The following is a 26,725-nucleotide window of genomic DNA, read 5'->3' as shown; positions in this document are numbered from 1 at the left end:
AGTCCCTGTTTGATTGGAATACTTAGGGATAGAATAACAAATTGTATTTTTTAATCATTTCTGGATAATTTGTAATTTTTTTCATCCAATCAATTTTTCTTATTTGGACAACCATTCATGCATCATTGATCGGTTCATTTAGTTGATTCTTTCTCGAATTTTAGAACAAATAAGGCACCTGCATAATTTATAGAGGCCACGAGATGCTTTAAAGCTACAAATGCTTGCATGAGTTCCATCTTCTCATCTCCCTCATGATTATTCATGCATAGTTTTTTCACATTTGTTAATTTTGCGCCTAATTTATGCGGATTATTGATTCGTCTCGTCAAAACGAATCAAAAAAGTAAAAAATTATGACTTTTGCCTAAATATTTTTAGAAATATCCAAGATAAAGTCCAAAAAATTGGCTTTTGAATTTTTTCTTAGACATTTTGAAAAATATTTGAATAAAAATAATTTTTTAATTTGGATAAAAGTATTTGACAAATACTGTATGTTGCATTACAGAAAGCAAAAGCCAATGGACTCTGGTCCTCAGGTTATGGAAAGCTTGGAACATCCCCCCCCCCCTTTCTTTTTTTTTATCATACATACATGATTGGGTCTAGGTGTTTCTAAGTACGAAGAGTCCTATGGCGTACAGGTGGGTGAGTACTAAAAAGGTACTACTAGCATTAACAGAAAATAGCATGGGCAAGGAAGTCATTTTGCATCACAGAGCTTGGAATAGGATTAGTAATCAATAAATCTATAAGTACATATGAGTTTGTACATACCATGTACATATGAGTTTGTACATTCCATCTCGGATCCCACAAAGATGATTCGAACCGCCCATTATTTTTAAAATAATTTTTTATGAAGCCTTGTAAAAATCAGCTCAACCCGATATCGGTAAGAATTTTTTTTGAATTTGTAGGAATCCTTACCGATATCGGTTGGACTGATCTTTTACAAAGCTTCATAAAAAATTATTTTTAAAATAATGGACGGTTCGAATCATTTTTGTGGGACCCGATATGGAGCATACAAATTTTATATGTACATGATATGTACAATGCATACATACACATAGCAGTACTCATTGACACTCCCTCCTGACAGCCCCAGCATTCCAACTGCCACACAAAAATCCAAAAAATCACCTCTCAAATAATACCGAGTGGGAGTTGGTATTGATAATCCCACGAATTGGGATGATTAGTAATTCCATGGTATTTCTAATTCCAATCACTATTGGGCAATCAAACAGAGTGTTAAAAGGTTTACTGGATTAACAATCCTATCCTATCTCAACCCCTGACTTACTTATCAAACATGGCCCTTGTGCTATCCTTTTAGCTGAATGTTAATGAGAATGAGAGACTGTTCAAAAATAAAATAAAATCTAAGATCTGGGTTCTCTTGTAAAGCTTCATTTTTTCACTTGGCTATTGAATGTTCCGAGGAGTTGATCCGGTTGTACTCCTCTCCGTCGCCCCCATATTTTTCATCCACCTCCGCCCTCGTCCGATCCAATGATTGTATAGCACGAGGACATCTTTGACCCACCGTGGTACTTGGCCGGAGACTCAGCGTTGTTGCAGCAGCATCGACTTCAGTATTTGCTGAATTTGGTAACTCTGTCAAATGGCTGCGCTTAGGAAAAATGGAGAATCGGATACGGGTTTTGAAGAATCAGAGGAGATGATGACCTGTTTCTATTTCCCTCCGTCGCCACCCTCTTTTTTCCCTCTGTATCTGCCGGCGTCGCCGCCCCTGCAATCCTCACCCAGTTCAAGTTATTCCGGGTGTTTGGGAGAAGTGAAAACAAGGGAAAACAAGGAAGAAAATGGAGCTAGAATTGCAATTCCTTTCGAGGATATCTTACAGACTAAAGCAATGCGTCTCAAAGATGCCGCAAAGCATCTCAAAGGTACGGGTACATATAGGGCCGGCCCAGGCCCAAGGTCCACGAGTCCTGGGCCTCGGGCATTTAAAAAATTTTAAATTTTAGGGGCAATCTAATATTATTTGTAAATTAGTATATATATTATTTGTTCATTTTATATCACAAATGTCTTTGCTAGCTCAATTGTAAGTTGATTTTAGCCCATGTGGAGTGTCCGAGTTCGAGTCTTCTAAGCATACTTTTTTTTGGAAGAATTTTTCCCAAAAAACAATGCTATTATAACTGTCAGGCTTTGAAATCAAGTCAAGTAAAATTCAAACCAAACACTTTAGCCGTTGGTGACAAAGCAATTAAAGAAATATTTTTATCATTATTGTTTAATTCTAAAAATACGTAGGGTACCACATCACAATTTAGCCTTAGGCGTTCAAATCCCTTGGGCCGGCCCTACATACATACGCTCCTCCAAGAAATGAAAAATCTCAATTTTGTTCTTGTTTTTTCCCCAACTAGATAGGTCAGAAGGGCATACAGTGTGCTTTAAACTCCTACATGTGTTGGACTTGGGGGGACATGTTTGATGTAAACCACCTTACTTCGACTCTACAAACAAAGACGCTACTTTCGAGAATCGAACTCGTGACATTCATCATGGCCAGCCTGACTTTTTTATGGTCTAAAGTGAGAAAAAAATTGAGGCCATTCATAAATTTTAACAAACAAAATATGAAGTAGATAATTACAGTTTCAAATACAATACAAATACTTATCAAATAATAGAATAATACAAGGTTTCAAAAGCATCACTTAAATATCACTAATCTTCAAAAACACCAACATTATAAGATATTTAATGTATCATTTAAATATCACTCTTCTTGTTTAGCGGTAAGAGTATGCCTGCACAATGAATCAATGAAAATCCCTTCATGTTTCAAAACATTTTCTTGTTTCACACAATATCTTCAAGCATTCATTGTCTAAATAATTTAAGTTGTTCACATTAAACAAAAAAACCCCAAAAAATTTAACACATGCAATGGCAACTCTAGAAATTATTCTTTAATAGGGTCATTCGTGAATTCAAAATTCTATTGCTTTATAGCATATTGTTTTACATTAATAAAATTAATAAGACCATAGAAGTACTCTCTCCCATTTAAAATTATAAGTGCAAGCTTTTAATTAACTGAAATTCTATTCCAATATGTACAATCAGAAGAATATATATAACTGCTATCAATTTTTGTAGTACCAAAAACTTTATCAATCATAGTTTTCTTCTACTAAAACCTATGAACCCTTTTAGTTTTTATCATGCTCTGTATGAGAGATCTAAGACCTCAATAATAAATGCTATATTTGGAGACACACAAAAATATACGAAAAAAATAAGAAGAAGAAAGGAAGTGCATACAAGCCCTACGTACATAAGAATTGAGAATTGTTGTGTAGTCAATGTGATGTGATGATATTCTCTGAATGCAATTCCTTTTTACTCAAAACATATTTTCTTTGGCTCTTGAAATTGGAAATGTGGGTTGGAGTTGCTTCGGTAGAAAAATATTGAGCTTTTGAATTCTTTCTTATTGCAGTTAGCATCCTTGAACTGAAGAGTTCTTGTAGGGAGTATGGTATCCGTAGATGGCCACCTCGCAATGAACACAAACTTATCAGGCAATCTCTCCTCAATGAAACTCCTACGGTTGTCGATCAAGAAGGAATCCCACAATTTACTTCTCATTCTAATCAAGTCTTGATGGTTACTGTTGACAAAAATAGTGTTGTTGAAAAGGAGATTCCGCCGCCGCAGCTTTTGCCTACAGCTAAACAAGAGAACTCTGATGCGGGTTCTGGTAATGATGAAGTTGAGGCAATTGTAATTGGGGTTGAAGGAACAAGGGAGGGTGTAATTGAAAAGGCTCCGTTGAACTCTGAATGTTCGGGGAAAGGAAAATGCAAGTTAAAGAGCCCAGGAGGAGATAGACGTCACAACAAAACTACTAGAGTCAAGATTGCAATTCCGAAGCAAGATATCTTACAAACTAAGGAAATGCGTCTTAAAGATGCTGCAAAGCATCTTGAAGGTACGCATAAATACAGTTCTTCAACAAATGAAAATCTCAATATTGTTAGTAATAGCTTGCTTGTTATTTCCAACTGGATAGAGTTTTCTCTCAAAAACTCCACCAAAACGTTTCACAGTCTATCTCTCTCCAACCATGCTCTGTATGGGAGCATCAAAATGAAGACCTTGATTTCAGTTTCCATATTTGAAAACTCAACTCAAAAATGGATAAATTAGGGGAAGTGTGAAAATTCACTTCTTATTTTGATAGCCACACTTCTTTTTTTATTTTTTAGTGTTGAAAGGGTATGTGTTTTTTGCTAAAAATTAAAACGGTCTTGCTATTGTCAACCCAGTGGGCTGATTTTAAAATTTTCCAAATTAAAAAAAGAGTGTGGATATAAAATAAGAGAGTGTAAAAATTAATTCCCTAAATTAGTGTACCTTCATGCATATTTAAAACTATGCTAAATTCCTAGAGGACGTATGTTGAATTTTAGTAATTTTTGGTGGCTTTGAGTGGAGCTCGTTTTAAAAAGGGTTTTGTGTTGAGCATCTGATGCAATTTGTAAGTCATATAAATTACTTGTACGTGTGATATCTAAACTTAAAGGTAACAGTGGTTCAAAACTGGAACCGAATCATAGTCAAATGGTTTGGATTGGTCCGGTTCTTCAGTTTCATGGATAGTATGATTCTTGAAACATTCAATCTGCACGACGTGGTTAGGTTTTTAGTTCAGCACAAAATCGAACTAATACGAGCCATGTCAAAACGGAACTAATACGAGCCATGTTTACCACTGAAAATGGATATTATAAATCTCAATTTATGTGAGAAATGTGTATAACCTAGTCGATGTACATCTAATCTATCAAAAAAAAGTAGGTGCCATTGGCACCTACTTTATTCTTACTTTTTGGATCTATATTAATTCCTTTCTGGATCTAGTGTAGTAATTAATTACTATGAAAGGATTTTGATTTTTGAAAAGGATGGATTGAAATCTTTAAAACGTAGAGACTACAAATAAGACATTGGAATTTGTGGTTCGACTTAGAGTGTGTGAATAGTGATACACTTTAAATTTACTTTTTGATATAAGAATAAATGTTGAAGTCTGCAAAATGTAGATGTAGGTAGGAGTTATTCCATTGAAGAATTTTGAGCTTCTCGCTTCCTATTTTTTTCAGTTAGCCGATCTACGTTCAAACGAGCCTGTCGGGAGTATGGTATCGAGAGATGGCCACCTCACAAGGAATGCGAGCTTATTAGTCAATCTGACCCCAATGAATCTCCTGCGGTTGTTGATCAAGAGCAAATCCGACAATTGAATTACGATACTCTGCTACCTTCTGCTCAAGTCTCGGCTACTATTGGTACAAATATTGTGACTATAATGGCAAGGTATGCAGAAGTAAGAATAAAGTTTCGGCTGTCTTGGCCATGGCGAATGGTAGAGCTGGAACAACAAGTAAAAAAGAGGCTACCGCTCGAGGCTGGAACTTATTACATCAAATACAAAGATGAGGACGATGGGTTGTTGACTTTAATAGCTTGCGATGAGGATTTAGAGGATTATATCTCCAGTTCTAGCCGGCTGGGCACCCATCCCATTGAGGTATTTCTTGAGCCCAAACTAGCTAGCTCATGGGTCACGCGTTAACCAACTTTAATCTCGGTACTGTAGAAGTGGTTGGTTAAACAGTCCAGATCTATTTGAGTTGCTGTTGTTATCGTCTAAAAATTTAGTGCTTCAAATGGCATGTCTTACAAATTTGAGGACAAAGGGTTGATTTTAATAGCTTGTAACGAGGATTTACAGGATTTTCTAGACTGTTGGGCACCAGCTCGATTGTTGTATTTCGTGAGTCAAAGTAGCCGTTTAATTACGTCGATCAACTTGAATCTTGTAAATTATTACAATTATAGTGTTTATCCCGACATCACGTGTTTGGTTCAAAATCAACCTATTTAGACGTATCTTGTGATTTTGCACAAAAGTGCATTTCGAGATTCTCAGTGGCTTGGTATTTGAGTTGCTAATGGTTTTTAATTTTTCAGTTTTATTGAGCTTTGTTTGTGCTAAAGAATGGTGAGGGAGAGGGCACAACAATGATAAAGGATACTTTGTCTTGCAATAGACTCATCCACACTTACATAGTTCGTGAATCTACCGGCAACATTCGATATGGGAAAGCACCTAAGGACCTCTACACTCTCATAGTTTGTGAATAGTTTGTGAATCCGACGTTATTGATGTGAAGTCCAAAAGCCATGTGAGTACGTTGAAATTTTGTCTTTGTTCCATAGGGAAAGCTCCTAAGGACCACAACCTAATCATACAAAGGTAAACAAAAAGGCAAAGTCCACTATCACCCCAAATGATTATCGTCATGTGTGAATACCTCTCTCATGGTTCAAAACTGACCACATAACCTACCTATGGTTTTAAAAATGTGCAGATAGACTCCCTGTCGTCATGTTTTTCATCCATATTAACGGATGTGCATCTCACACGCCTCTACAATGTAATTTGAGTTGTTCATAATGTATTAAATAAAGAATAGAGTAAAAAAATCATCTCGATCAGGCATCAATAACCCAGTGATCTAATTTTTAGTAAATTCAAATTTGAAATTTTAATTTCATAACAAAATCGATTCGACCATGAACTTTTCATTTTTTGATTGACTTGAATTTTGACATAAATGTAGTACTCGTCAAAATTTACAATATCAATGGTTTGGATTCAATTTTTGGTATAGGGGACGGTGTGGTTAGATTTAAAAAAGAAGAATCAAGGGATATGATGAGGGTATATCGGTCTTTTAATATTGTGTCCGTTAATATGGATGAAAAATATGACGGCAGAGGGTCTATCCGCACATTTTCAAAACCACATGTAGGTTATGTGCTCAGTTTTGAACCATGAAGGGGACATCCGCACATGACGATAACCACAGGGGTCGAAGCTTGTTAGTCTTTCACTATTTTTTAACTAAATAAATCGCAGATTCGTAGTCCAAAATCAAACACATGGCCTAAGTGGAATATCTAAAAATATAACGTCCCACTTAAAAAACCAAAACTACTTTTGTTTAACCTCAATAATGCAGCTAAATGCATGATTCACAGAGCAAGAGAAACTATATTTCAATGCCAACTTACAAGCTTGATATTTTGAACCGTCTAAATTTTAAAATTTGACTACCATTTAAAATTTTGAACCGTCTAATGTTGAACGAAACAATAAAGTTCGTAATCTATATATCCATTTGTTGATGGGTTAATTTGTCATGTATTGGCTTTGGCTAGTGTTAGTACCAATGATGAAACATGCATTTTCAGCAAAGCATTTGTGATGATTAGATAGTGCGATAAGACGAAGAATGAATCAACAAACTTTTGGATCACGTACAGTGAACAAGATATTGCTAGATGTCTTGGTGTTGATTCTACCATCGATGGTTTTAACGACATGAAATATATAGAATCAAAACATAATTTAAGATACTCCACTTTGTTGAACAAATTGCTTTAAATTGGTACTCTACGTGCAAATGATAAATAATATATCTTGTATGAAGTACTTTTTTAGTATATAACGTCGATTTATATTAGTTTATAAATATTTATATTGTCATACATCGTCCCATATCATTTTCAGTATATATATGTTCATCGCCACTAAGTTAAAGTCTTAGCTCCGCCCCTGACTGGGAAACCATTTACAAATCCACCGTCCACTAGCGAGAGATCCACTTAAAGTCGGACAAAATGCTCTGTATAGACTAGCACGAAAGGAGTTGATAGCACCTTACAAATTTTGAACTTAAGACCTTACAAGGGTTAAACCTCTAAGTCTCGCTAGGTCATTGGAAAATGCAAATTGTTCATGTACGGAATGATTCAGAACCTTTGATGACCGAATAGAGCACGAGAAAGTAATTTGAATTCTACTGGCTTGACGAGTACCGAATTTTGCACATTTACTAGTAAAGAACAATATCAGCTAAAACTTTGAAGCTTTTTTTTTTTTTTTTTGTTGCAACGGAAATTCAAAACTTTCAAGTTTCTATGAAATTGTATAGAAATTTTGGGTTTTAGTGTACAGATTTAGGGCGGACATAAGGGGTGCCAAGGGGTTTCCAGGCCCTGCACAACTCTAAATACTCCCATTAATTAAACAGTACGTTTGAGGTTAATTTGGGAAAGTTCTACATGATCACCTTTGCAAGTCTCTCAAGGGAATAAAATGTTCATGAAGTTCCCATATGTGAAAAAATTTCCTAAAGTTTCAAGTGATCAACCGTTTATTTGGTCTCAAGTACAATATTGAATGGCGGTTACGTATATGCCAACGATTTCATCTCATTCTCAGAACAAGATAATAGCAATATATTTGGATTATATTTTACTTTACTAATTAATGTAGAAATATATACTATTCGAGCCCAATACAAATTTTGCGTCCACCACTAAGCCCAATTGTACCATATGCATAATTTGGACATGTTCTATAACGTGTAGTGCTATCCGTACCGACGGATAGCATATTAAAACTGTACCGACGGCTGCGCAGGGCCATCTCCGGCCACTGGACGGCCGATTCGAGCCGTCCAAAAATTCTAAAAAAAAACAAGGGGGCTCAGGTGGGAATCAACGGCATCTAATATGTGTAGGGTGCTTGATCTAAACACTATATTTTTCGTGTATATATGTATTCATATGCACAGTTTCGGTATGGAGACCGTTGGTCCCTATAGCTTTATTGGTTCTATAACAGTCAACAAAGATGTCAATGTCACCGTGTAAACTCTTTGCTGGGTGTTTTTGAAGCTTCAAACCGAAGAAATAGAATTCTTCTGGAAAGTGACTTTCACACCCCTTTTTACCATTCACACTCAATTTTTTGTGTGTGTTCATTCATTTGAATTTATTATCTTGTTTTTTTCCTTTTGAATTTACTATCTTTTCTTTATTTTAATACACTTTTTCATACATTCAAAGACAATATTATAAATTCATATGGATAAAGAAAAAATAATATGAATTATAAAAATAAGAGTGTAAAAACTATTTCTCATTCTTATTTCCACTTTGGACGACATTTGGGATAATGTACACTGACTTCTAGTAAGATGGTGGCATGTGATGACATTAGAGGTGGTGGTACCAACATGACCCCACTAATCAGACTTTTCCTGTCCAACTTTGTTGAAAAATTGGACGTATAGAGGAAGTTGGGTACTTATTTTTCTATCCATCTTGCTAACCACCGTCCACTAGGCGGAGAATAATATCCCAACAAATTCTAAAGAAGTTTAGATATCAATACACCTATCAAGGGTATTAATACATTTTCATAATTATTAATACATTTTTTTTAGATATCAATGCATCTTTTACCTATTATCCTCCACCCTTAGGGCGGATATTAGCATTTTCCAATTAGAAATTGTAGATGCGTACAATCTAGTGCATTCTTGTTCATTAATTCCATAAGGTAAACTATTAAACCAAGCCTTACAGCTTTTGTAAATGCATACAATCTTAGGAGGAGGAGGATTATCGAGAATCTTTCAAGAAATAAAGGTTGAAATTCCGCCACTAAAAAATTGTAAGGTCGACTGATGTTATGGAAACTTTTATTCTTGGTATCATAAATTGTAGATAAAGCACACACTCTCTTTCCTTTCTCTCTCTTCCCCTCTACTCGTATGCATCACTTTCAATAGACTCACATACTATGTTTATACCCATATTTATCTATCTATCTCTGCTAAAAATGAGTTTTAATTATAGACTATTGTGGGACTAATTCACATTGTTAATCTTAACAACTTCTTAAATGGATAACTAAAAGATGAGATAACAAATTTTGATTAACCAATTTTGAGTATGCCTCGGAGATACCTTAGCTAAAAGTTTCAAGTTTTTCTTTTTTTTCCAACGAAAATTCAAGACTTTCAAGCTTCTATGGAGTAAGCAATATTTTGGTTTTTAGTGTATCTGACCATTTTCCAAGATCTCATAGTAGGTGTTTCCCTTGAAAAACCGAAACAACCATCTTGGCCGTGTGATTGAGATATGCGGGCATGCCAGGACCACGGTTGGTCCGAGTGTGGATGAACTTACTTCTAAACAGACGAGTTGTGGATGCGAGATGAAATCCACCGCCGGTTTTTTTTTGCCTCAACGAAGAGGACTTCACAATTTTCTCAAGCAATGTAGATGAAGTAGTGAGCGCAGTGCTCAAAATAAGAACTACAACTATGGAGTTGCTAGAATTGAAATATTGTAAAATTGCATGTAAGGAAAGATAATTGAAGGTGCTAGAGTCGTCTAGACCTCTATGGTAAATTGAAATTGATAAAGGAAAGACATTTGGTTGTGTAGTCGGGAACCTCTTTCTCTTCTCCGTTTCTTTCTTTTATAGACGGCTGTGGGCGGTTATCACCCAATTCTTAGGACCATGGTGCACAACATCCGTAGTGCTTGAAATCATGCACCATATTTGTAACCAATTATTTCCAAGTGACCCAGGGCCAATAATGACATGTTTTGGCATGGATTCGGGATTCTGTAGAGCACCCCTGCAGTGCAGATACGGACCGACCATCTCGACAATTAATGGTTCAAACAGTAGGCATATCAAACCTCAGATTATTGCCAGGCCAAATTTGATAGGAGAATCCCAGAGTACCACTCCACAGAATGGCTAACAGATGATGAACACTGACAGACAAAATCAGAATCTTCGTCTTCAGAAAACCGCGAATAAACGGTTTTACACAAACTGCTATCGAACAAACAATCCATGGCTAAGCAACCATGGCACAGAACCAGTGACAACAGACAAATGCCAAACACTTCAGGAGGTCGAACCAATGCCTTGTTCACACCAAGACTTCCAAAATACCTCCACCGAGCTTCACAACGGCGTCAAATAGGTTCCCCTTCCAAAACCACAGCTAACAGAGGATACACCATCCTTCAACTTCAAACCAAGAGAATCGACCAACCAAGCATCCTGGACAAGTTCTCAATGCCCGAAAACGCCGTTTCAAGGCTCCAAAAGAACAATACAGAAACAACGGGTCGGGATCTTGCAAAACGAACATCACGGTTGCATCTGGAATGGCTGATTTAGTCAGAAACAAGCCCATACTTGTTGAAAAGAGCTTGACAGGTGCTAAAAAAATGCCGAAAAACACATTTTTTTGCACAAAAGCGAGCAGGACAGCAACCTTTGGAGTCAAATCTTGAAAAACGGAGTTCGGGATTGGATCTGGAACGTCGAGATAGTCAAAATCGACTACTCACGGGTGAAAAACGGAGTCTGAACGGCTTCGGAATCGAGAAAACAAAATCTGGAATATTCCTTTCAACCAAGGGAATATTCCGCTGACTGTGCAAGCTGATTGTGCAAGCTGAGTCAGTCCATCAGCTGACATAACAGCCACGTGGCGCTTATGTGGCACCTCAAACTGGTCCGAACGGAAGACGTGGCAGGTGACTTGGCAGGTGATGTGGCAGATGACAGAGCGCCATGTGGCACTGATGGAGCGATGACGTGTCGCTGACTGGATGATGACATCTTGCTGGTGTCATCGTCTTCAACCTGCAGCTGCGCGTGGAAACGTATCAGAAGCGCGTCAGATCCATTTTCCGATTTGACCGCTTACGCGCAACTTTGACCGGGAAGGTGGGGATCACCTCGACGTCGGATGAAGACTAATTATACCTTCTCGAAATCGTCTCAATGAGATGAACAAGATGGATAGAACAGATCATGTTTTTGAGTAGTTTTGAAAAACGCGATTTCAGACAGAGACCCGAAAAAACAGATGGTGTTCGTGGCTATGGCACCCGAAAGCTCTGATACCAATTGTTGCGGAAACAAAGGACCGAACCAAGAACACAAACATACACATACAAACACAGAGACACAAAGATTTACGTGGTTCTCCAAAATCGGATACGTTCACGGTAGAGGATTTTTTGGATTTTTTGGCTTTTTGATTTTTGTTCATATTTGAATTTTTTCGTATTTGCAAGTTTTGCGTTAAATTTTTGTGGGTTATTGGCTTATCTCAATAAGAGGAATTAAAAGAGTACAAAATTATTATTTTTACCCAAAATATTGAATTTCTCAAAATATTTGAAAAAAGTCTTGATTTTTTACTTTTTCAATTCCTCTTATCGAGACGAACTAATAATTCACAAAAATTTGATAAAAGATTAACAAATGTGAATCCTTTTAAATAAGGACAAAATTTCAAAATGAAACGGGTACAAAGTGTAGTGATATTTGTATTTTATATTTTATAAATAAGAAGGGTAAAGAGTCTGGTGAGGATAGTATAGGTATTGTAAAAATTATAGTACAATGACATGATTTTATTTGGTTGGGAGTTTAGTTTAGTTTTAGTAGTGGGTGGAGAGAGAAATAATCTTTTCCATCCGTTTTCTAACGTCCAATTAATGGAGAATGGGGTCCCTTGGTATTTTCAGGTAAATGAGGGGAGGACAGTGTTATTTCAAAAACATCAGGGGAGATTTCTGTTCGTGTCAGAAACCTCAAGGGAGATCAGTGAAATTTACCCCATACTGTTTTATACTCTCTCAATTTCAATTTGAGAGTTCCACTTCGGGATTCCAACTTTTTAAAAAAGCAAATTATTACTCGCACAGAATTTGGACTTTTCATTTTTGCCCCTCAAATTTTTTGCAGTAACTTTTTAACCAATTTAAATTGGTACGAGTTGTTTCCAAATCCCGAGATGTCAGGCGGCAAAATTATCTCCAATTTATAGGTAATATTGGGAACAAACTTGGCGGCATCTACAAAATCTCAAAGAAAGGAATTTAAATTTGAATGCAAATCAAAAGCTGCAAAATCAATAATTGAATTTCAAGGAGGGCAAAAAGGGAAAATAGGATACTTATTGTTGTCAATTTTGGAAAGTGGACAATCAATTTGGAACATCCAAAAAAGAAAAGTTGGACTTTCAAATTAATTTGAACGGAGGGAGTATGTTTTAAGAACACATTGTATATTGCGAAAAATTGAAAAAATGAAGTTCGAGAATTGTCCGTGCTGCACAATTTGTCGGTATGTGAATGATTGTGAATACCACGTAAGCCACACCCCGTGGTCATGTGGTACCGGAACACGGAATATACTCAAAGAAATTAGTACTGTTGTTATGGTCATGTCATTCGCTGTGTGTCTCATTTGCTCCGACTTTTTGAATCTTTGCTGTAGTCAACTACTCCCTCCGTCCCATAATATTTGTCCGGTCCGCAAAATGAGGACTATAAAATAATGTATTTCTTTCAAGAAAAAATTCAAATTTTTTTCATAAGTTAAAAGAACTCGTTAAGATCTAGTAAATTGTTGAATTTTTTTCCAACTTTTCTTACAAAAATTGTATTATTTTTACGTCTCTGTTTTGCGGACCAGACAAATATTATGGGGAGAGAGTATTTTTGTTTACCATTTGGAGTCTCTCGTTCGTTTTTCCTGAACAAAGTCGCTCCCGCTTTCTCCCCCTGTCATCTCTGTCTCTCGATCCATCCATTGCTTGATCTTATATTAGAGGTCTAGGATTCAACAACCCAGATTCAAAGAATTTGTTTCGTACCGAATTAGGATCTGCATCCCCATTTTTTCAATTTTGCTGCTTCTCTTCTTATACTTTGGTTTTTGCAACAAATTCCAGCTTTCTTAATCTCTTGTTTCATCTTTTGATTTAGGCGAAGTATTCTGTCAATCTCGTGTGTGTATTTGCTTCCTATTGGTTCTGCGCCTACAAACAGTGGAGAGTGGGACATAGCTAGTGAAGATTTCTTCTTGAATTTGTCGCCCTTGCCTTCCCCTAGGTGGTCGCCTCTACGCTTGACTCCGTCACCACCACGGCCTTTTCTACCCTCGTCCAGTTCAATGGTCATGCAGTATCAAGGGTGTAATCAATCCATGGACGATCCGCCACAAAAACAAGAGCACGACCACATCGTCGACCCGCCACCATACTTGGCCGGAGACTCGGCGCTGTTGCAGCAGCAGCTACGTAAGAACAATCAGGGCTTTGAAGAATTGAATATGGGTTTTGAAGAAGAATCCGAGGAGGAGATGATGAACTGTTTCTATTTTCCTCCGTCGCCCACATATTTCCCTCTGTATCGGCAGATGCCTACTGTTTTTTTCGTTTCTACTAGTAATATACAGGACATCAGCTTGGCGCTGTCTTGTCAGCACATAATTGAGGACAAGAGCGGTGCGTTGCATGTGCTCAACGGGGTGGAACGCAGGCACATCGTTGACCTGCTGATCGATGGCTATAAATCTTACGTGGTAAACAAGTTCGGTGATTTGTATCAAACAGCAAGGGAGGCGGGCGTGGTGCCCGAAGTTGTGGAGTCGTTGCTGGATACCATAGTGGATGAGCTCACGCGGCGCACCGATGGCATCGAAATGACATTAAGGCGGATCAACTGGTTGGAACAACACGACGAGGACATGGTTGAACAGCCGGTCTTTGAAGTAGTGGGCGTCGCACAGCAACTAATTCAGAATAGGGGCGGTGAGTTGGATGTGATCTTTGGAGGGGGAGTTTGCATGATAAACGGGCTGGAACGCAGAGACAGTCAAGGCATGCCTATGACTCCGGAAACATTGCTTATTTGTCCGGTCAAGCACTCCGTAAGATTGTGGCTGGGACACGGCGGCCAATGGGCGGCCGAGGCTCGTTACAGGTGTAATCGCCTCAACATTGGCAGTTTCACAACTGTGGAGGACGCCATCTCAGCCTATGAGCTGGTAGGAAGGCAAAGTGGATGGATGGATCTTACTGGTTTCCCTGGACTCTTTGAAAATGGAAACAGATCAAAACTGCCACCACAGTTGCCACCAACAGCACAAGAAGAAAAACGAGGTGAGGATTTTGGATTGGTGCGCTGCAATGCCACGGGGAATGATGAAATTGAGGCAGTTGGAACTGGTAGTGAGGGAACGGGGGAATGTGTAATGGCAGATCAAGCTCGGTTGAATTCCGTGTGTTTGGAAAAAAGGAAAACAAAGGAAAAGAACCCAGGAGGGGAGAAAAGAAACCAGAAAACAAATGGAGTTAGAATAGCCATTCCTCTGGAAAATATCTTACAAACCAAGGGAATGCATTGTAAAGATGCTGCAAAGCATCTCAAAGGTACGCATACTTACATGTACACTCCTCCAAGAAATGAAAACCTCAATTTTTTTCTTGTTATTTTTACGCAACTAGATAAGTTAGAAGGGCGTACGAGTGCTCCAAACTCCTACATGTGTAGGACTTGGAAAAATGTTGAGGTAGCACCTCTAGAAGCAGGGGGACTATTTTCGAGAATTGAACTCATGATCTTAGTCATGGCCAGCCTAACTTTTCGGTGCTCTAAAGCAAAAATAAAAATTGAGGCCCTTTATGAACTTTTACAAATAAAATATAAATTAAGTAGATAAGTTACCATCCAAAAAAATAATACAAATACTTAAAAAATAGTAGAGCAATACAAGGTTTATCATTATTCTCCAAAAATACGAACATTATGAGATTTTAAAGGCATCATTTAAACACCACCCTTCTCGTTTAGCAGCAAAAGTATTACTTATGCCCGGATAATGAAATTAACGAAAGTCCCTTCATATTTCAAAATAATTTATAGCTTCACACAGTTTACCTTCAAACATTCATCATCTAAATAACATAATATGTTCAAATTAAACAAAAACCAAAACATCCTCACTTGCATTGGCAACTTTAGGAATTATTCTTTGATAGAGTCATCCATGAATTCAAAGTTCAATTGCTTTACAGCATATAATTTTACATTAATCAACAAATAATCTTTTCTCCAAAAATAAAATAAAATTATAGATACGCATATACATTTAGATTCCTATATATTATGTGGTAAATTCATAGGACTATAGAAGTACTCTGTCCCATTCAAAACTGTAAGCGCAAGCTTTTAATTAAGTGGAATCCTCTTTCAATACATATAACTTAGAAGAATATAATTGTTGTCAATTTACGTAGTACCATAAACTTCTTCAATCATAGGTTTCTCCGACTAAAACCTATGAATCCTTTTAGTTTCTATCATGCTCTGTCTGGAAGCTTGCAATCGAAGACCTCAATTTCAGATGCTATATTTGGAGACACACAAGAACATACAAAAAAAGGAAGTGCATACAAACCCTTCGTGCATAAGAATTGAGAATATGGTTATGTAGTCAACGTGCTATTCTCTGAATGCAATTCCTTTTTACTCTTAACAACATATTTTTTGTGGCTCTTGAAATTGGAAATGTGGGTAGGAGTTGCTTTGGTAGAAAATTAATATTGAACTTTTGAATTCTTCCTCATTACAGTTAGCATCACTAAATTGAAGAGTTCTTGTCGGGAGTATGGTATCCAGAGATGGCCACCTCACAATGAACACAAGCTTATTAGGCAATCTCTCCCCAATGCAACTCCCGTGGTTGTCAATCAAGAGGGAATCCCACACTTGACTTCTGATATTGTGCCTTCTAATCAAGCCTTGACGGCTACTGTTGACACAAATAATTTTTTCGAAAAGGAAATTCTGCTGCCGCAGCTTTTGCCTACAACTCAACAAGAGAACCCTGATGTGGGTTTCGACAATGATAAAGATGAGGCAATTGGAATGGAGGTTGCGGGAACAATGGAAGGTGCAATGGTAGAGGCACAATTGTATTATGGGTGTTCAGGGAATGGGAAATGGAAGGAAAAGAGCCCAAGAGGAGAGAGAGGTAAGAACAGAACTACTGGAGTCAGAATTGCGATTGCAAAGGAGGATATCTTACAAACTAAGGGAATGCGTCTTAAAGATGCTGCAAAGCTTCTAGAAGGTACTTATAAATACAAATCTTCAACAAATGAAAATCTCAATCTTGTTGGTGTACTTGTTGTTTCCAACTGGATAGGCTTTTCTCTCAAAAACTCCACCAAAACATTTGAGAGTCTATCTTGCTACAACCATGCTCTATGTGGGAGCATCAAAATGGAGACCTCAATTTTGAGTTTCTATAGTTGAAGAGCTCAAAAATGGATACATTAGTACCTTCATGCATATTTAAAAATATGGTCAATTCATAGAGGACGGATGCTGAATTTTAGTAATTTTTGGTGGCCATTAGTGGAACTCATTTTAAAAAGGGTTTTTTGTGTTGAGCATCTAATGCGATTTGTAAGTGGTAAAAATGACTCGTACGTATGATATCTAAACTTAAAGGTAACAGTGGTTAAAAACTGGAACCGAATCATGGTCAAATAGTTTGGATTGGCCTGACTCGTCATTTTCATTGGATAATATGATTCTTGAAACATTCAATCCGCACAACTTGGTTTGGTTTTTAGTTCAGCATAAAACCGAACTGCTACGAGCCTTGTTCACCCTTGAAAATGGAGATTCAATCTCCATTTATGTTAGAAATGTGTATAACGTTGTCCATGTACTTCTAATCTATCAAAAAAAAGTAGGTACCATTGGATCAGTATAGTAATTACTTACTTTTTCGATCTAGTGTAGTAATTACTTTGAAAATTATATCCCATATACCTTGAAGAAGGGATTTTGAATTTCGACAAGGAAGGATTGAATCATTGGAAGGTAGAGACTACAGATAGACATTGGAATTTGTGGTTTGACTTAGAACATGTTGAATAGTGATACACTCTGAATTTACTTTTTGATATAAGAATGTTGAAGTCTACAAAATGTAGAGGTAGGTTGGAGTTACTCCGTAGAAGAAATTTGAGCTTATTGATTCCTATTTTTTACAGTTAGCCGATCTACGTTCAAGCGAGCCTGTCGGGAGTATGGTATCAAGAGATGGCCACCTCGCAAGGAAAGCAAGCTTGTTAGTCAATCTTACCGTAAGGAATCTCCTGCAGTTGTTGATCAAGTGGGAATTCAACTATTGAATTGTGATATTTTGCCTTTTGATCAAGCCTTGGCAGCTACTGTTGACACAAATAATGTCATTTTAAAGGTAAGATGCATAAACGATATTATAGTGAAGTTTCCTCTTTCTTGGCCTTGGAAAATGGCAGAGCTAGAGCAACAAGTGGAAAAGAGGCTGAAACTCAAGTCTGGAACTTATTACATCAAGTACAAAGATGAGGAAAATGATATTGTATGTATACTTTGCGATGAGGATTTACAAAATTATATATCCAGTTCTACACCGCTGGGCACTAGTTCAATTGAGGTATTTCTTGTGCCAAAGTAGCTTATTAATTGCGTGTTGACCAATTTGAATCTTTTTAATTAATCATTTCCCCTTCCTTTAGTACTGTAAAAGTGCATGGTATTTGAGTTTCTATTGTTGTAGTTTCAAAGTTTAGTGCTTCAGATGGAATATGTCACATTATGTTCTCCGACTATCGGTTTTGGATTTTTCTGTTTTATTGAGCTTTGTTTGTGCTGAAGAATGTTAAGGGGGAAAGGGAGAGGTAACAATAGTGCTGGGATACTTTAAGAGACCACTGTGTTCGGGCCAGCGGTCCAACAAAGAGGCAAAGTAGTGGTATCTTTCTTTCCATCGCGAACGACAGGCTTGTCTTATAATGGAAATTCTCCACACTCAAATAGTTCATGAGTCCCACGGTATCGCTTGATATGGGATCCAAAAACTGTGACAGAACCATCAGCTAAAGCCAAATCTCTTACAAATTAAAACCAACAAGGCCGCCCATTTATTTTATCTGAACCAAGGCAATCACGGATTGAGTGTTTGGTGAAATGTTTTATGAGCCGGCGTAATTGTACGTTAGATATAGTATAATAGTACGTGACTACACCATCAAATTTTTTCCTTTTCCACCATCACATTTTTTGGTCCTACCGTGTGTTTATTAGTGATTTGAACCGTTTATCTTGTAAACCCCATATAGTAGTGTATCCATGTAAAAAAATAAACTTAATCGAACATCGTTAGGAGTATCAAAAATTGAATTTTGCTTTGTAAAATGGATAGTTTATATATCTTTATTACTATTGACCGAATATTTTATAAACCAATATTCAAAATTTGATATATTTATTTACTTCCGATCAAACTGATTTTTTTGCAAGGCAATTCTATATTGCGGGTCTTAATAAATGAACGGTTCAGATCACAGTAATACACTCGGTGGGGCCCATAATAGGCGGTGGTGGAAAAATGAGGTTTTACACCGGCGATGGATATAATTTATTCTCTTCAAAGAATTCAAGTTCTCCTTTCTTTTCTTTGCATTCAGACCAAATTAGGATCGAAGTCGGATTCTGTCTAGTGCCCCCAGATTAGTTTGGTTCATTTTTTTCATCCAGCTCAGATTTGTTGGTATAATTTTTTATTAAAAAATATCCTAAACACCCTGAACAATTAGGATCCAACCCAATTAGGATATGAGCTTATCAGTCAAACTCGCCCCAACAAATCTCCTGCGCGGTTATTGTTCACCAAGAGCAAACCCCACAGTTGAGTTCTGATACGCTTCTGCTTTCTAATCAAGTCTCAACTACTATTGATGCAAAAAGTGTGAAGTTGAAGGCAAGGTATGAAGGTTCAGCAATAACGTTTCGACTGTCTCAGCCGTTGCAAAAGGTAGAGCTGGAACAAGAAGTGAAAAAGAGGCTGCCACTCGAGGCTGGAACTTATAACATTAGTTACAAAGATGAGGATGATGATTTGGTTTTAATAGCTTGCGATGATGATTTAGAGGAATGAATCTCCAGTTCTACCCCCCTGGGCTCCTGTTCTCGTGAGTTTTTCTTAAGCCGAAGTAGCTCATGAATTTGGCATTGACCAACTTTAATCTTGGTACTTAAGCATTTACCCTTTTTAACATTTTACTGCAGAAGTGTTTGGTTATGCAGTCAAAGTTTGGATCTCCAGATCTGTTGCACCAGAGAATATGGTATGTTTACGTTATGTTCTCTGATTATGGGTTTTAGATTTTTTTGGTTTTTTTTAGCTTTGTTTGTGATGAAGAATGGTAACGGAGAAAGGGAGAGGGAACAACAGTACTAGGGATATTTTTGTCTTTTAATGCAATTCTCTACACTCGCGTAATTTGTGGATCTCACTGTAACGCTTGATGTGTGACCCAAATGTACTTATGTGAGTACGAGTATTTTCAACCTTGTTCAAGAGGGAAAGCACACAAGACCACAACCTAATAACAAAAAAGTAAAGAAGATGCAAAAACTCATACTACCAGTAACTGAAACAAACCTTTAACAAAAACCTCATTCTATACTAAAAATTTCAACTATCTCCTAGGGTTGGGTTTTTTTGAATCTTTTGATCCTTTGGGGAAGTTCAAAAACCCAAACCAATTGTGAATGAAGAATCGAAGAAGGCTAGAGAGGCAAGGAAACATCACAATTCACATCCTAGCTCCCACTTGGCTTTTGAAAAGTAGTCGCATAGTAGGAGTAGTACTCCAGTAGAAAAGTGGTGTGAATCCTCAATTCTTTTCACACCAAATCCATCAATAAAAGGGGTGCTATAAGGGGTCGTTTGTCGGACGGGTAAGGTTTTTGGTGGACAAGGAACATGGGTGATAAGAGTTATGGATATGTTATGAGATATGAAAATAGAGATTTGTGATTGGAATGAGAATGAACCGTGAAAGTTTCTATATGCATTTTGTTTATAAATTAAATAAAGATGAAAAAAGAGATTTGGGTTGGGTCTCTATTTTGGGTGACTTGCATTGGAGATGCTAGGAAAAACACTGCCCACCAGCCCATAGGGAAAGCATGGGGTAATTCCCTTCGTTTCCTTACCCGCTGGGACTGACTGATACGTTGTCTAGCTAAGGTAAGAGCATCTCCAATGGTCTCTCCTAAATTAGCTCCTAAGAGCATCCACATCAGGATTGCTACTCTATCGTTAAAACTCAAGTAACGAGCAAAACAAAAAAAGTGGAGTTGCATCAGACTGGATTGTTTGCTCGTTATTCTAAAGATTGGGTAACTTTGCTACAGTTGATCGCCTCACCCCATGCACGAGGCACTGTTTGCTCGATATTTTTTCATTTTTGCGGGATATAATACGGGTCCTACAAAAATGATTCAAATAGTAAGTCATTCTTAAAATATTTTTATGTGTTCTTGTAAAAAAATTTCGCAATCCAATACCAGTAAGTGCTGTTTCAGAATTCATAGAGTGTCTTACGAATTCTAAAACAATCTACGAATTCCGAAACGACCCTATCGATATTGGATTGAGCTAATTTTTTTAAGGAACCCATAACAATATGTTTAAAGAATCACTTGCGATTTGACTCATCTATGTAGGACCAAAAATGGATCCCGCAAAAAAATTGAAGGTTTTCTTGCCCAAACAGAAATAATTTCAAAAAGTAGAAATAGAAAAAATGAATAGTTTAATATAGTGCAGTTAGAATAGAGAGTTTGATTCTATGTAATTTAAAAAAATGACTAGTTAAAGTAAAAAAGTGATTTTTGAGAATTAATTTGGTCCAAAATTTGGTGAGTCTGATGCGGATGCTCTAAAGTATCCAAATAAGCTAGGGTCGAATTTCGAATAAAAAGAGTATGCTATATAATGTATACAAATGTATTGATATCAAAGATTAGTGTATTGATATCTATGAATGCCTATCCGTGAAGTGGACATTGAAATTCTAATTTATATGACATCATATTATCCCATTTTAAAAAGGAAATGGATCATCTTCACTGGTTCATAATTGTGGTTCCTATTGTAGTATTGTGGACTTGAATTGGAATGGTGGGTGGGTTTATCACAGAGCGGTGGAGGGAGAAGGTGACTGGTTTGACGGTGGAAGACGGGAGGGTGCCGGGCTTGTGTAAGATGGTGTCCATGTGTGTATGTGTATCTTGAAGAACGTGGATGTTTGGTTGTATGACATATGTTGTCCAACTAGGGTAAGAGCATCTCCAATGGCCTTTCCAAAATTAGCTCCTAAAGTATCCAAATAAGCTAGGGTCCAATTTCGAATAAAAAAGAGCATGCTATGGTAATTCAGGAGCATGTACATGTGCTCCCTTGGACTAGTTAAAACCATTACCTAGTTTGAGGGTAAATACTTGTAAAAGAAAAATTGCATTATTATACGACAATAGTCCCACTTAAGGCTAGTCAGAAGGCTTCATTAGAATTATCAAATGTGCTGGGAGAGCAGAGTTCATTTGGAGAGGTTGCTCATTGGAGACCAAAATTAGCTAACATTAGGAACATCCTTTAAAGGCCATTTTATAGGATAAGTAAGAAATTAAGGGTTAGGTTTTCAAGCATATGAAATGTCAATTTTGCCCATCAATTGAGGTTTCCAGCATTACTTATTTTGACGGTGCATGATGTGTAATTGGACCACCTATACTGAAATCACATACATAAATTCAAGGACTAAGTAGATGAAATTCATAGTTTAGGGACAAGATAAACAAAATTACAACAGTTTAGGAGGTAAAATTGACATTAAGCCGGGGCAGATCCCCTCAATTTTCTACCGACCAGTTTGATCAATTTAGTGCATCCGGGCCATCCAAAAGTATTGTGGACTAATGGCCCAGATTTAAAAGGGTGTTTAAAAGAAAAAACACACAAAAACATCATCTTCAAATCTGGGCCATTCAAAACACTTTTGAATGGTCCGGATACACCAACTTGACCGAACTGATCGGTAACCAAATTGACCAGATCCGATCCCACTAATAAGAGGCATGTGATGACAGTAGTGGTGGTGGTACATGACCCCGCTAATCAGACTTTTTCTCTCTAACGTTGTTGAAAAATTGGACGTATAGAGCAAGTTGGGTATCTTTTTTTTTTTTTACTTACGCATACTTCGTGTAAAAAGTTAGAAGACTAGACTTGCCATTATACATAATAATCAGAAAAGCTATAGGGACCGACAGGTCCCGTAGGGAAATCATACCGATGGCCGCGCCGGGCCATCTCCGGTCACCGGACGGCCAATTTGAGCCGTCCAAAAATTCTAAAATAAAAAAATGAGGGGGCCCACGTAAGAATCAATGGCATCCGATGTGTGTAGAGTGCTTGATCCAAATACCCTATTTTTCGTATATATATATGTATATATGTGTATATACAAAAAAATAGAGTATTTGGATCAAGCACCCTACACACATCGGATTCCTCCCCTCATTTTTTTTTTAGAATTTTTGGACGGCTTGGACTGGCTATCCAGTGGCCGGAGACAGCCTGGCTCTGCCGGGGATACTATTTTCCTACGGGGCCCGTCGGTCCCTATAGCTAGACTCCATAATAATTTACCTTTTTTACTCTTAACTATGAGAAGAAGTTTTTGGTTGCAAATAGAGTACCACGTGACGGTACTCAGTGCGCATTCGAGCTGTTCAAACGTGTTTTAGATGGTCCAGATTCGATCACACTCTCTCCCCCTCCGCCAACCACTCCCTGTCTAAAATCTTGAACAATTTCCTTTGAACATTGACACGACTCAAAGAGGCGACCAAGAATTATGAACTTTTCCGTTGTGTGGCCAAGGATGATCGAGAAATATGTACTAGTATTTCTTTGTCCAGCCCAATCCTCACAAATTGTTTTTTGCTTGATGACTTAGGTCAACCTCACTTGTCATTTGTGTCTAAGGATGGATGCATAATTTTAATGTTGGGTAGATGAGCAATAAATTTCTTTACAACTTACGAATGCATGCTGATATCAATTTCTGCGAATTATAAAAAAATACTGTGATATACAAATTGTAGATTGATAGACGCGTAAATGTTCACATTAGCACCTTCTAATTTATCATTGCTAAGTCTTTTTATTTTATTATTTGGTATTTTAATGCTTAATTTTTGTGTTGTAGGTATTTAAAGAATTTGATAAAAAAATATGCAACATGAAAATATTAAACGGTGTTTCAAGCTAGTCCATTTGGAAGTCAACATGGAATGAGGAGTTTAACACTAAACTTAAGTACTCTGGTAGATGGGCATGAGTACAGGCGAACATAACTTGCAAATCAAGTGGGTAGGCCCAAGGTCTATTGCTCCATGGTTGATTAAGTGGTGAGGCCCACTGAAGGAATGAGGGAAGCCAATTCTCGGCAGCTAATGTGGCCCACGGCTCTGACGGGCAACGGAGGATAGGGTTTTATTTAGGGGTTCTTACTGGCCGGTCCAATTCTGTCAGCATCTACCCGTCCAAGTCCACCACTTGTCAAATCTATTCCACATAAATTCTGTTTTAAGTGAACTACCAAAAACACCCCTCCTCAGCGCTAACGGGTTCAGATAACAGGTCTCATCGTCAACAGGAAAGAGAGAAGTCTCTCTCTCGACCCTCCTCCGACCCACCACCACGACCCACCGCACCACCTCTCGCCTCTGTCTCCCACCGACCCACCACCACAACACCGCCTCTCCTCTCCACCAGCAAAATCTACTCCAGGAATAGACGAGCCCTAGATCATCGAACGCCACAATCGATGGATCCAGCGCCGCCCGCCGCATTTCCGCCACCCTCTCGCGGCTCCAAACAGATGATGGAAACAAAGAAGACGAGCGTACTCTTTGGAGCTTCTTCTGAATTTCAACCATGGAGATCGAATCACCCTATAATTTTGCCCTTACCGGATGCATTCCTTTTCTCAACGAGAATGGGCTGGACCCCTCGATTTATAATACTGATCCCACCCCTCAATATATAAGGTACACATGTATTTGAAAACTGAAACTTTTGTATGAGTCTCAACGAGTTACTTACTTTTGTTTGAGTCTCAACGAGTTACTTTGTGCTGTTCAATTGGGTAATTGAGATTAGATAGAAAGAGAGTTTAATGTGGGTGTGCTGTTTTGTTGTTGAAATTTGTTCCAGTGGAAGGCCGGGTGAAAGGTGTTCCGTGAAGAAAAGAAAGAATTCACACCCGTGCTTTTGTTTTTTTGGGTAGTGTGAATTTTTGAATTCTTGTGGGTGTGAAGTTTGCAATGGTTGTGAATTCTGGGGTGCGAATTCACAAACCAAAGAATTCACACTAAGAACCCCACGGAATTCTCATCAAAAATTCTGGAGGAGGTGTGAATTCTGTCCGTACTATGAATTCTGAAAAGAGGTGAATCAAATTGTTCATCGCCGTGATGAGTGGACTACAGGAAATGACGTCGACGGAGAAACGATTGAATGGACGAAGGTGGAGATTAAAAATTGTACAGTACAAGTTTCGATATATAATTTTATATATATATATATATATATATATATATATATATGTACATTATGTAGAGAGAGAGAAAAATGGGATTTTTCACCAATTTAGTATGAATTTTAGAGATGAATTCAGGATGAAAGCTAGTCATTGATTTCTCTCGTAATCGTTTTGTTCTTGTATTGTTATAGATTGTTGTACTTCAGCTAGTGTGAATTGATTTGTTCAATTTGTCCATGATTGGGATTCAATTGATTTGTTCAGTAAAGATGAGTCTCTCAATTGATTTCTCGTTTTTTTGAGGGTGTGTATTCTTTTTATTGGTGTGAATTGTATTTTTTTTGAATGTGTGAATTTTAAATTTAAGTGTGAATTCTATTTTTTCCGAACGTGGGAATTTTTCATTTAGCTGTGAATTCTTCATTTGGTTACGCATTAATTTTTTAAAACCTTATTTTTTACGTCTTTAGATGTGTGAATTGTGTAATCGGCCAAGATGGGGTGTGAAAATTCCCAAGATGGGGTGAATTCTTGGGTGTGAGTTTTTTGAAGTGTGATTTTTTTTGGCAGTGATTTTTGGGGTGTAAATTCTTAGGGGTGTAAAGTGCCTAAACTCTAGGGGTACCCTATGAAAGCATCTAAATCCCTAGGTGTGAATTGTTAAATGTGAGATCGGAGTGAATTCTGTCTTTTTCAAAAGTGTGAATTCTTTAAATTTGTTAAATTGTGAGTGTGAATTCTGTTTTTTCACACATCACAACTCAATCCCCAAAATATAGAATTCATACCCTGAAATAAGAGAATTCACACCCTCCAAAATAAAAGAATTCACACCCCTAAATGCAAAATTCACACATTCTCTACACAACCCACTGCTCAAAATATAGAATTCACACTCCAAAATAAAAGAATTCATTTCCTTCAAAGGCATAATTCACACCCATTAAAATGCAAAATTCACACCTCTCAAACGAATAATTCACACCCTCAAACATTAATTTTTTTTCTGCACATAACCCATCTCCGATTCTAAAGCTCGGGTTCAGTTTCTGGATTATCTGAGTAAAAACCCACCTTGATTGAATTACGTTATTTTCTTCTTTAATGTAATTGCATTAATCTTGATGTATCACAACTGGGTACATCCTGGTTTCGTACCTAGGTTTGGGTCGAATTCTACATATAGGAATTACAGAATTTTTCAGATTTTGTAATTTGTAAGTAGCAAGCTTATTAGGGGTGTGAATCGGGTAATTTGGGGATGTGAATAGTGTAGATGAGATGTAAATTTGAAAGGTATAAAAAAAAGGGAGAATTTTTCCCAGGTCCACTATACCACTTTCCAAACCCACTAAGTCCATTTCTAAATTCTATAACCCCCTAAGTCCACTAACCTATTAGTAAAGATAAAATAACCCTGGTTAGTCTAATATACCCCTGCTTTCAAAAAATCTTTTATCCCATTTTTTCCTCCATTCCCGTTTTTTTCTCCCTTTTTTTCTCCATTCCCGTTTTTT

At 37.4% G+C, this 26,725-nt stretch overlaps 2 protein-coding genes and 1 long non-coding RNA gene across 3 annotated transcripts; all 3 read left to right on the top strand.

The window, feature by feature from the left end:
- The first annotated feature begins 1,272 nt into the window (after positions 1 to 1,272).
- LOC131315531 (protein NLP7-like) lies at positions 1,273 to 5,928 on the top strand. The gene is made up of 3 exons (XM_058344640.1): positions 1,273 to 1,919; positions 3,491 to 3,982; positions 5,157 to 5,928. The coding sequence occupies exons 1-3, from the start codon at positions 1,634 to 1,636 to the stop codon at positions 5,627 to 5,629; spliced, it is 1,251 nt and encodes a 416-aa protein (XP_058200623.1). The 5' UTR covers positions 1,273 to 1,633; the 3' UTR covers positions 5,630 to 5,928.
- Positions 5,929 to 13,789: 7,861 nt separating this feature from the next.
- On the top strand, positions 13,790 to 18,295 carry LOC131315525 (uncharacterized). The gene is made up of 3 exons (XM_058344633.1): positions 13,790 to 15,176; positions 16,379 to 16,879; positions 17,814 to 18,295. Exons 1-3 carry the CDS (start codon positions 13,916 to 13,918, stop codon positions 18,260 to 18,262), a joined length of 2,211 nt encoding a protein of 736 aa, XP_058200616.1. The 5' UTR covers positions 13,790 to 13,915; the 3' UTR covers positions 18,263 to 18,295.
- A 6,006-nt stretch (positions 18,296 to 24,301) lies between these two features.
- Positions 24,302 to 25,445, top strand: LOC131315549 (uncharacterized). The gene is made up of 2 exons (XR_009196814.1): positions 24,302 to 24,714; positions 24,881 to 25,445. It is a non-coding gene; the product is annotated as an uncharacterized LOC131315549 (long non-coding RNA).
- The last annotated feature ends 1,280 nt before the right edge of the window (positions 25,446 to 26,725 follow it).

Source organism: Rhododendron vialii, chromosome 2a (genome assembly GCF_030253575.1).
Source record: "Rhododendron vialii isolate Sample 1 chromosome 2a, ASM3025357v1".
NCBI classification, from domain to species: Eukaryota; Viridiplantae; Streptophyta; class Magnoliopsida; order Ericales; family Ericaceae; genus Rhododendron; species Rhododendron vialii.
This window is presented reverse-complemented; position numbering and strand designations above follow the sequence as displayed.

Excerpts from the sequence above, each read along its gene's own strand:
- LOC131315531 (XM_058344640.1), top strand. The coding sequence starts at position 1,634 with ATGGCTGCGCTTAGGAAAAATGGAGAATCGGATACGGGTTTTGAAGAA. Across the intron at positions 1,920-3,490 it reads TGCCGCAAAGCATCTCAAAG|TTAGCATCCTTGAACTGAAG; the intron begins GTACGGGTACAT and ends TTCTTATTGCAG. Across the intron at positions 3,983-5,156 it reads TGCTGCAAAGCATCTTGAAG|TTAGCCGATCTACGTTCAAA; the intron begins GTACGCATAAAT and ends TATTTTTTTCAG.
- LOC131315525 (XM_058344633.1), top strand. The coding sequence starts at position 13,916 with ATGGTCATGCAGTATCAAGGGTGTAATCAATCCATGGACGATCCGCCA. Across the intron at positions 15,177-16,378 it reads TGCTGCAAAGCATCTCAAAG|TTAGCATCACTAAATTGAAG; the intron begins GTACGCATACTT and ends TCCTCATTACAG. Across the intron at positions 16,880-17,813 it reads TGCTGCAAAGCTTCTAGAAG|TTAGCCGATCTACGTTCAAG; the intron begins GTACTTATAAAT and ends TATTTTTTACAG.